Source organism: Apium graveolens, chromosome 11, assembly GCF_009905375.1.
Source record: "Apium graveolens cultivar Ventura chromosome 11, ASM990537v1, whole genome shotgun sequence".
NCBI lineage: Eukaryota > Viridiplantae > Streptophyta > Magnoliopsida > Apiales > Apiaceae > Apium > Apium graveolens.
This window is the reverse complement of record NC_133657.1, coordinates 9923209-9934338: the sequence shown is the minus strand read 5'-3', so window position 1 is coordinate 9934338 and position 11130 is coordinate 9923209. Positions and strand designations below refer to the sequence as shown.

Below are 11130 nucleotides of genomic sequence, written 5' to 3'. Positions count from 1 at the left end.
TGGTTTAAAATATTGGAAATCGCGTAAACATAGCCGTCGTAACGTCCGATTTTCTTTGGACTGTTTTTGTGCATAGCATTAGGACCCGAGAACCCCCTGCTAGATTATGACCACTGCCATGTTTAGATAGCTCATGTTACGAGCTTCGTTTTGATATATAGTTCGTTCGATTCCGATGCACGGTTTAGGAGAAACTACCGTTTCAAGTAACGGCGTTTTGCGAACGAAACTTTTTCCCTCGCCTTACTTTGAAACATAGGTTAAAGACCAATAAGGGTTAATTAATGTATGAAACATTTATGGTAAGTGTGTTAGGAAGTTGGTAAGACACTCGCGAAGGAATCGCTTTAAAACTCGTAAAGGTTAAATTATTAAAAATGGTGGAGCCGAGGGTACCCGAGTGACTTAAGCAAATCAGTGAGCGCAAAACAAGCGTTAGAGTCTAAGTTAGTTAAAGTATAGATTTACATGTGATTTTGGTTTAATTCCAACTTACTTGTTGTTTATAGGTTACCAGACTCGTCCCGAGCCTTTTATCACCCCAAGTCGCTCAGGCAAGTTTTCTACCCGTTATAACTGTTGTTGTGATGAATATATGTATTTGCATTATCTTGCGATAGATGCATGTTGGTTAATTAGCAAATGATGCAATATATTGAAGCATGCTGCTATGGTATATATATATATATGCATGCCTGTTTCGCATTCTTTCAATATATATCTGTTGGTTCAGTTGATAATACATATGCTAGAGAATAGCGGTAACTTGCATATACCCTTAGTATAGGGACCCAAAGGTGAAAATATTTTCTAAAACCGGGAGTCGAGGATCCCGAGTAGATTTTGTATATATGGATATGGATATATATATATATATTTATATATATATATGGTTATAGTTTTCCAAACTATTAATCGAATAAGGTTTATTCGATAACTTTAACTTTATTTTATTATTGAATATTATTTCGAATATTATTCAAAGGCGTATGACTCCTTTTATTTATTTATTTGAATATTATTTGAATATTCATTCGAGGGCTTATGACTCTTTTATATTATTTATTGAATATTATTTGAATATTCATTCGAAGGCTTATGACTCTTTTATATTATTTATTGAATATTATTTGAATATTCATTCGAAGGCTTATGACTCAGTTTATATTATTTAATGAATATTATTTGAATATTCATTTGAGGATCTATGACTCCGATTATTTGCTGAGGTATATTCTTTATTTTATTAAAGAATAAGGTGTCAATAATCAAACTTATTTTCGATTATTCAAATAAAAATAATACTTTCATATAAGTATATCTTTGATTATTTAATACTCGTTTCAAGTATAAGTTTTAATACTTCTACTTCAATTATTTTTTATAAAGATTATTCTTTATGGGAATATTATTTAAATAATAATATTCAGTCATTTTCTAAATATTCTGGGGACTGATTTACTTCATTAAATCAGCTTTACTCCAAACACTCTATAAAGTGTTTTCGAGTCTTCAAAATGATTTTTAAAGTCAGAGCGGATCCCGAAACTCATTTTTATATTTAAGATCTTCCTTTTTTTTAAGGGGATTTAAATACTCGCTCAAAACCTGAGGGATCCGGCTATGTGGTGTATTTTATATTCACAACAAGGTTGCAGTTTTGGTAAATGAATTGATTACTTGCCCAATATTCGGGAAGTAAGCCCATCTAATTGAGTCGGCATAAGCGACAGGCCGGGGTACGGTCTATTAATGTGTAAGTGGCTGGGTGGCAGTCCATCAACGCGTAAGAGGCCGGGTGGCGGTCCAGCACAAGGTCCTTATGAGGCCAGGGTGATGACCGGTGGGGGATTCATCCATCTACTAGTAGAAAAGGTTACTTATTGGTATCTTTGCCTGGTCAGCAAGATATCTGGTTTATGCCAAAATTCTTTTCCTTTCTAAAATTCATTGGATGTTTCAAACTCTGTTCATACTTTACATAACAGAGGTTCCAGGAAATGTTTAAGAGATATATATATGTGGATATATATATATCGGGACTAAATAAAGTATCTCGTAACTTTATTTCATTCAATAATATTTCAAAGATTGAATCTATTCAAATCTTGTCTTGTAGTCTCATCTATGTGATGAACTTTTAAAACTGATTATAACTTGAACGGTGGTAGTTCAAGTAGTATTGGGAAAGATATAAGTATATTGGGGTATTTGGTAACCTCATCTTTTAAACTTATATCTAATTAATAATTGTCTTATGAATGACAAAGATTTTCAGAAAAACGTTGAGACAAGGTTAGATATATGAGATCACCTTGCAACGATATTTTTTTATACAGTTATACACTGGGACTTTGTGTATATTATGCATGGAAGAGGACTTCCAATATTTTGAAAAGTATATATGTATATATACTGAATATTTTGCGACTTCATCGCATTAAGATATCAAACTTGGTTCATTTCTTTTGACCAAGACTTTCATGAGTATTATGAGTAGGCTCATATATTGTAAATCATTATACATATTATTTTGGTGGGCTTGCTGCTCACCCTTGCTTTATTTCTTCATCACACAACAAGAGTTAGGAAAGATGGCCAGACTCCAGCAGACCCAGCGCAAGCGCGTGGGAAGCGTCCCGCGTCTTCCCGTTGATGTTGTAGCTGCTGTAGCTGCAGAGGTAGATCTATTGTAGATCAGACCATCTACTTTTGAGAATCAATTATGTATAATTATAACTTGTGGCAGATAATGGCAATTAACTATAAATTTATCAAGTAATCATTTTGGGTTGTAATAACTTTTAAATTATGGATTCAAAGACTTGTACTTATTTAAATTTCATCTCTGAGACTATAATGGGTTGTGGTGTGTGTTAGTGTGGGGTCACAGCATAAGGTTATTTATTATTAATTAAGTGAAGTGATATTGTGGAAAGAAAGACCGTGACGACCCGGATCTCCGACCCCGGATCTGGGGGTGTTACAGTTAAGCCTTCAACGAATATGAGATAAAGCTGTCAACGGATGCTATCAAGAAAGCTTCAACGGATGACATTAATATAGTGTCAACGGATAACATCTATGAAGCTTTAACGGATAATCAACAAGATAGCGGTTGACAGTGACTTGACAAAAGCTAACAGAGTCGCATGAGTTCATAGTGCACAAAAGGAATGTGGCAGCCTGATTGCAACTTTTAGAGGAAAATGAAGCATTTCCATTTTCATGCAAAACAAGCTCTGCAAAGATGTTGTATTTAACTTGGATTGCATTGGACTGAGAAATAAAGCATGTGCTTAGACCTAACTGATAAGAATATTATTCTTGTGTTATTGCACATGTAAACTTGGTGATATATAAAACAAGTGTAGCAAGTATTTTACAATAACTAGAACAACAAGTAGAAATTAAGTTATATCTCTAGAAACACTCTCAAGTTCTAAGTTGTAAGATTTACTTGTAAGCAGCTGTGTACAATTTGCATCACAGAGATTTCTTCAAATATACATCTCTGGTGAAAAGACAAATTCACCAGAAAATTTTTCAACTTGTGTTTATTTACTTTGTGTTAGTATAATACTATAAAAGTTATATATGCATTCTTGCATATTCTCAAACACAGTTGTATATTTCAGAAAGAGTTTTTTCAGAAAATCAAAAAGTAACCAGAATTCCATTCAACCCCCTTCTGTAATTTTGTTGTTACATTGTTGGGGAATAATAATGAGATGATGATGATGATGATGATGATGATGATGATGATGATGATGATGATGATGATGATGATGATGATGATGATGAACATGATGATGATGATGATGATGATGATGATTATCATTATTATTATTATTATTATTATTATTATTATTAGTTTAATAAATCCAATATTTTAATGATATATCACGTTATACATCTCATATCGAAGGTTTCTCCTTTTTATCAAAAAGGGGTTTTGTATAACTTCACTAGTATAGTTAAAGAAAATTGAACTCGAGAAAAAATCAAAGAAGTGAAATTCATTAATATTGTTAAAATTGATATCGGCCATTGGGTGAAATCAAAAAAGCGAAATAAATTAATTAATCTTGTATTATCATTTAGTTGGACAAAATCGAACTCATTAGGCTAAGTAAAACTAAATAAAAAATTATATAGTGATAATCAAAGTTTAATTTTTTTGATATTTTGGTACTAGGGCCACCAATATTCTGGTCTGGACTGTAAGTTAAACTAGATCGGATCTACCGGTCCAAGACCCCGAGCGAACATAATCGTTCTGATCCCCGATCTTTAAAATAAAAAAAAATCTAGTTTCCAATTCGTTTGGTCCAAAATCTAAAAAGGAAAATCAGTCCAAACCTGAGTGAACCTGAATTCATGTGTATAATTATTTTAACTTTAAATTATATCTTGAAAGGAAATACATAAAAGTTAAATATTTACACATATTATATGTTAATGATTCAAATTAATATGTAATAAATTAATGTAATAAAACAGGTATGTAACTCTAAATTACTAAACTTAGAACTTCGCATTAATATTTATATATTTAAAGATTAATATATATTTTTAAAATAATAGGATATGTCCTAACTTTAAAAGTTTTATAATCATAAGAAGTAACATAAATTTTTTATGTATTAAGTTTGAAAGAAAAATGAAAACTAATGTATAAACTAAAATTTTATAAAAATATCTATTAAGCAGGTTCATACCGGACCGATCACAGTGCAATCCAGGTTTTTTCTGATCCGAAGATCGGATATAGCCAGGTCGGTCCTCGATCCACACTTTTGATAAAATCTGATCTCAGGTGCGGTTTGGGTATTCTGTTTTGCAACCCTGTTTGATATTATTTTGTTTCAATAGTGTTTGATATTATTTTGTTTCAATAGTGTTTTCCTTCATGCTTTAGACAAAAAAAGAAGGTATAGATTATGTTAACGTTATACTTAGGGCTGATCGCGGTCCTGTTTGATATTATTTTGTTTCAATAGTGTTTTCCTTCGTGCTTTAGACAAAAAAGAAGGTATAGATTATGTTAACATTATAGTTAGGGGTGGTCACGGTCCGGTTTAGTTCGGGTTGGAGGTAAAATCTAAAAAAAATCATATGCTACAGTTTTTAAAATTTTTAAATCTACTCGCGACCCTTAACCCTTCTAAACGGCGTTATGCGGTACGATTTTAGATGATTCGGTTTAGTGAATTATTCGGTTTATAACCCGCGATATAATGACAATTAGAAACTACTGATGTTAGTAAAAAATGAATATGATTCTTCCCCATAAATGTATTAGTAGTATACAAATTACCATATATTAATCAAGTAATAACCAATAGTAGTCCTTCAATAATGATAAAAAAAAAAAATTGCAGTTCATGAATAACAACCGCAAACAAATGATCAAGAGTCTTCCAACAATAATTTAGACAAATAAATAGTGAAATGACATTAAAATTTGTACTCTCTATTGAACAAAAAGTTTTATTAAATTATGATAACTTTGGCGGAATTCAAGTAAGGAGCAATATAAAACTAATAATCTAATAATTATTATATATATGTGATTTTGTTTGACAGCAGGTTGGTTTAAGGTAAAACTGGAACCTAACCACCAATCTCGTTTCGGTTTTGCTTTGGATCAGATTAAAATCATATCGATTTATGCGGTTTTAGTGGTTCAACCAAAATCATGAGTCGTAGAATATATATAAATGCGAGTCATTTCAGTGGCACTAAGTGCTGCAGATGATAAATGGGTAATCTGAAATGCAAATATATGCAATGAAAATAAAATCTTTAATTATTTAGACTAGTTCGTTATTTATATATACAGGATATTATGAGTATACTCTATACATGTTTATATTTTAGATCGACGCATGCCAACCTCCAACTACCCTCACCTCTCTCTGCACCATAGCAATAACACCTCTTGCAGTCTTGTATATCTAATAAATGCAGTTGCTCCATTGCAATTACTACTCCTCTCTGCCACTGTGCATGTTAAATAATTTGCTTACTTCTTCTGGTTCTTTTGCAACTTTCTCTCATTTCTTTGGATCGTTGTTTTTATCTTATTCTGCCATTTGGCATCTTCTGTAGTCTCCGGCGAACGGAAAAGTAAGCAGTCACTATGTATACATCTCACACAGTTCACTTGTTACTTGAAACGTAGCTGTAGACAGCACATTTACTTCTGCTACACATAACTGCATAAGTATATACATATTCAAATTACATGTTTCATGTATGTTGTAGCCAAGTCATGAATATCATCTAGATATGTGAGGTTACCATAACTAATAATTGTAAAAATTAATCCCTCTTTATAGAATTCTTGTGCAAAAAGGGTATTTTATACCAATTAATGTAATGCTATGTAACTTCTTTTTTAAAAAAATAAAAATTAGTAGGGTTTATACCACACACTACTCCTTGCGACTTTAAGCTCGGACATTAATAATGTGCAGCTGCAAAATCAGAAAACCTTGTGTTGTGTCTGTCTATGGATGTCAGTAATATTTACTGTATGTATAGATGTGAGTAATAATAAATTTAGGTTTTGCTAAGTTGTACGCCTATGTAGGGCATTGAATGATATCATCATTTCAACAGGGCTGCAAACATACCAAGGTCAACAACTTTACTTTGGAAATTGTCATCTAGTATTGACTCTCGCACAAACGTGACAAATTTTGTGTTTTCTTTTTCAACTGTCCGATGTACACAGACAAAACTAAATTTTTATATTTTGCCTTTATATATATATCAAGTAATCGCATCCAAACAGACGTTCACAATAAATGTTGCTGCGTATAATATTTGTCTTGCAGAATTCTCCTTAGTTGAGATAGTTAATAGTCTCAATTACTTTTAAAATATATACTCCTGAAATTTATTATTATTATTTTGCTAAAAAGTCTTCGAGGATATTTATTAACGACCAGATTTTAATTGATCACTCTTATCAATTAATTATGGTCGATTTTGATCGTAATTTTTGACTAAATAAGCTCATTTCTGATTAAATTTAGCAGTAAAAAATATGAGATTTTCTTGTAGTAAATTTTGAAAAATTTTAATTTCTCCGTAAGACCGACTTTTTAATGTATATAAAGGAAGTTTGACTGTCCGTTAAGTTACCTCTTGTGGAGTACAAGATGCAACTTGTTTTTCTGAGTTTCTAGGCTAGCTAGCACTAGCAATTATTCTCTACTTACAAGTTTCCGGTGCAATATATAGAGTCTCTACTCAACTTTTAGAGTAAATTCCCAACCTATAAACAAAGGAGATGTTGTTCCAACAGTCTGATATTCTGATGATGGAGGGTCATGAGCTAATTATGCCAGTAGTATCAGAAATGGCACAAAGCAACTCGGAAGGGGATGATAGAATGAGGATCGGAGGAGATGCTGATGAAGTCGAAAACCAAGAATACGACGGTGATGCAGGCTCTGGCGAGGAAGAACAAGATGGTACGGGTACTAGTCAAGCTGGAAAGGGCAAGAGAAAGCGCTACCACCGCCACACTCAGCAACAGATCCAGTTAATGGAAGCGTACGTTATCCATATTTATGTTTTTACACATAGCTAGCTAGTAAGATTATTGAATTTTTTTATGTTTGATTTGTACTAATATCATTACCTTATACTAAAACATGTTGTGTTTGATCTTTGGGAATTGTACTAGCTTCTTTAAGGAATGCCCCCATCCCGACGACAAACAAAGAAAGGAACTTTGCAAGAGACTAGGGTTAGTACCTCTTCAAGTCAAGTTTTGGTTTCAAAACAAGCGCACTCAAATGAAGGTACGTACTAGCTTGTGTTTCCACTTTCTTAAATGAGTATATTGGCAGTCTACTAGCTAATTTCCTTATGTTTACAGGCTCAAAATGAGAGGCATGAGAATTCAAATCTCCGAGCTGAAAACGAGAAGCTACGAGCTGAAAATGTTAGGTACCGAGATGCACTTGGAAGTACTTCATGCCCTAATTGTGGAGAACAAGCAGCAATAGGTGAAATATCATATGATGAACATCATGTAAGGTTGGAGAATGCTCATTTAAGAGAAGAGGTACAAATTGACATGACACTCCATATCATTAAATAGAAACACACACATACATTTAAGAATTTTTCTTTACAAATTATGTGTTTGTTTTTCTTTCTCACCAGATTGATCGTCTATCATCAATAGCTGCAAAGTACGTCGGAGGTGGTGGGAATAAGGTTTCTTCTTCTGATTACGCCATGCTCTCCCATCCCGATTATGTGGCTCCACCACCTACTGATCAGCTAGGTTTTGGAAACAATTCAAGTTATGGGCAAGGATCAGCGGAGATGTATAATGTTGCAGGAGACATACTCAGATCAATTAGTGGACCACCTATGGAGGAAATTAAGCCCATGATAATCGAGCTTGCAGTTGCAGCAATGGAGGAGCTTTTGAGAATGGCACAGTCAGGGGAACCATTGTGGGTGCCTGGTATTAATGGTGCAACCGGTACTACGCTATGTGAACAAGAATACACTGAAGCCTTTCCTCGGGGTCTTGGCCCCAGATTGTCTGGCTTCAGAGTTGAAGCATCACGCGAAACTGCTGTGGTTATAATGAATCACATTAGCCTCGTTCAAATTTTGATGGATGTGGTATGTATCTCCTGTGAATGATTTTCGGTTTTGTATTCCAAGTATATTTGCTGTTTACTGTACAGTGACCAAAATAAATACTAATTATAATTAGTTAATATGTTTGATTTACTTGTGTTTTTGAATGACCAGAATCAATGGTCTACCATGTTTTCTGGAATTGTTTCTAGAGCAATGACATTGGAAGTTTTATCAACCGGAGTTGCAGGGAATTATAATGGAGCTCTTCAAGTGGTACTAATTACTTGATTTTTTTTATGGTTTTGCCAATGTGCCTAGATTTAATATATTGCACCTTCTGCACCGAAATTTGATCAATGTACATCAATATAGATGTTTAAATTGTCATTTCTGAACATTAAAACAAGACCAAAGATGAGTACAATGATTCTTAATATACATGTGTACATGTAAATGCTGAAGAGTATTTTTTCCCAGATGACTGCAGAATTTGAAATCCCTTCACCTCTAGTTCCCTCTCGTGAGAGCCATTTCGTGAGGTACTGCAAACAACACTCAGATGGGATTTGGGCAGTGGTTGATGTTTCAATAGACAGCTTACGCCCTAGCCCAGCAATGAGATGCCGTAGAAGGCCATCGGGATGTTTAATACATGAAATGCCAAATGGATACTCAAAGGTAAGCTGTTACATACCCATGATGTCTCTACCATATGAAGTGCCAGTTTTTTGCTGATTGTACAATCTCACTACATCCGGCCAATTTTATTTCCCTCATATTTATACACACATGTTATAGGTTACATGGATCGAACATGTAGAAGTGAACGATAGTGGTGTTCACAATCTATACAAGCCTCTACTCAATTCTGCGCTGGGATTTGGGGCCAAGAGATGGGTTGGCGCTCTGGATCGACAATGTGAACGCCTTGCTAGTGTCATGGCCACGAATGTCCCAACAAACATCGTCAACAGCGTTGGTAACTAGTTCATTTGAATGATATTGCTATTCTTAAATATTATGATGTACAATTTTTTTAGAGTGTCAAAGTGAATTCCTTATGAAATGACCTCCAGAGGGAAGAAAGAGTATGTTGAAGCTGGCAGAGAGAATGGTGATGAGCTTTAGTGCAGGAGTGAGTGGTTCTACAGCTCACAAATGGACTACACTTTCTGGAAATTTAGCTGACAATGTTAGGATCATGACCAGGAAAAGCGTAGATGATCCAGGTAGACCACCTGGGATAGTGCTTAGTGCTGCCACTTCATTTTGGCTGCCTGTTCCGCCCAAGGCTGTTTTTGACTTCCTTCGTGATGAGAATTCTCGAAATCAGGTAACTGCAAGTGTTTTTGTAGCATTTATACATAACATTGATCAACTGACCCGTCATGATAACATAAACATTTCTTTAGCATGGCAAAAAGTTTAACTAAAAACTCAGGAAAATCTCGTAAGAGATTGATATATGAATTGATTAATCAGTCTCTCATATCTTAATTTGCTAAAACAATAATCATCAGTGGGACATTCTTTCAAATGGGGGCGTTATTCAAGAAATGGCGCACTTTGCAAATGGCCGTGAAACTAGCAACTGTGTTTCACTACTTCGAGTCCATGTAAGCTTTTAATTAATTCGTTACCTATATATGTTTGATTCAAGACTAGGAATTAAATACTTTGATTTAGAACTAATAATCAGTATGTTACAGAACGCGAATTCAAGCCAGAGTACAATGTTAATACTACAAGAAAGTTACAGTGATCCAACAGCTTCCTTTATAGTATATGCACCAGTGGATATCATGTCAATGAATGTCGTGATAAATGGTGGAGACCCTGACTATGTGGCTCTTCTTCCCTCCGGTTTTGCTATTCTTCCCGATGGATCTCCAGTGCAATCTCATGAACCAGGATCCAGACCTTCCTCGGCTGGATCACTTTTAACTATTGCTTTCCAGATTTTAGTAGACTCTATTCCTACAGCCAAGATTTCTCTGGGATCAATTGCTACCGTTAACAATCTCATCAACTGCACTGTCGAAAGGATTAAAGATGTTATCTTGCCTGAGTCTCAGCCCCGCGATTTCTGGTAAGTTAAAAAAGAGTGTGCTTTATTTCATAACATAGTTTACTTGTAATTTTTCCATTCATGTACTTTTGGTGTTATACTGCAGACACACTTATGCATGTCTTGTTGGAAGTTGATTGAAGTCAAGATCGCACCTTTTAACGTAACTAATCAAGAACAAGACAGAGTTTTATGCAAAGGCTAGACTGAAGAGGTTTGGGCATTGACTTCTCAGAGATTTGTGCCAACTAATTAAACATGTAGTTTGTACTTATCCATCATTTCATGTTACTGATGAGGATTATTCGTTCGATGAACTGGTTTTTGATATCTCAATCATTTACAGTCGTCATTTTCTCTTGATTTATACTATTTGGGGAAGTTTGGACTTTTGATGACTGAATCTGAGTTAGCTTTGTTCCAATGATTTGATTAAATTA

At 34.2% G+C, this 11130-nt stretch overlaps 1 protein-coding gene across 2 annotated transcripts; it reads left to right on the top strand.

Moving 5' to 3' along the window:
- Positions 1–5994: 5994 nt before the first annotated feature.
- On the top strand, positions 5995–11085 carry LOC141696995 (homeobox-leucine zipper protein HDG2-like). Of its 2 annotated transcripts, XM_074501171.1 has the most exons (12): positions 5995–6132; positions 7255–7569; positions 7703–7820; positions 7898–8086; positions 8188–8661; positions 8794–8895; positions 9100–9300; positions 9421–9601; positions 9699–9955; positions 10143–10238; positions 10332–10711; positions 10797–11085. In XM_074501171.1, coding segments are annotated over exons 2-12 (2265 nt in total). In that variant the 5' UTR covers positions 5995–6132; positions 7255–7303; the 3' UTR covers positions 10798–11085. The 2 variants fall into 2 exon arrangements, with proteins under 2 accessions (XP_074357272.1, XP_074357271.1); XM_074501170.1 differs by lacking the exon at positions 5995–6132 and having other exon boundaries at positions 7077–7569.
- Positions 11086–11130: the final 45 nt, after the last annotated feature.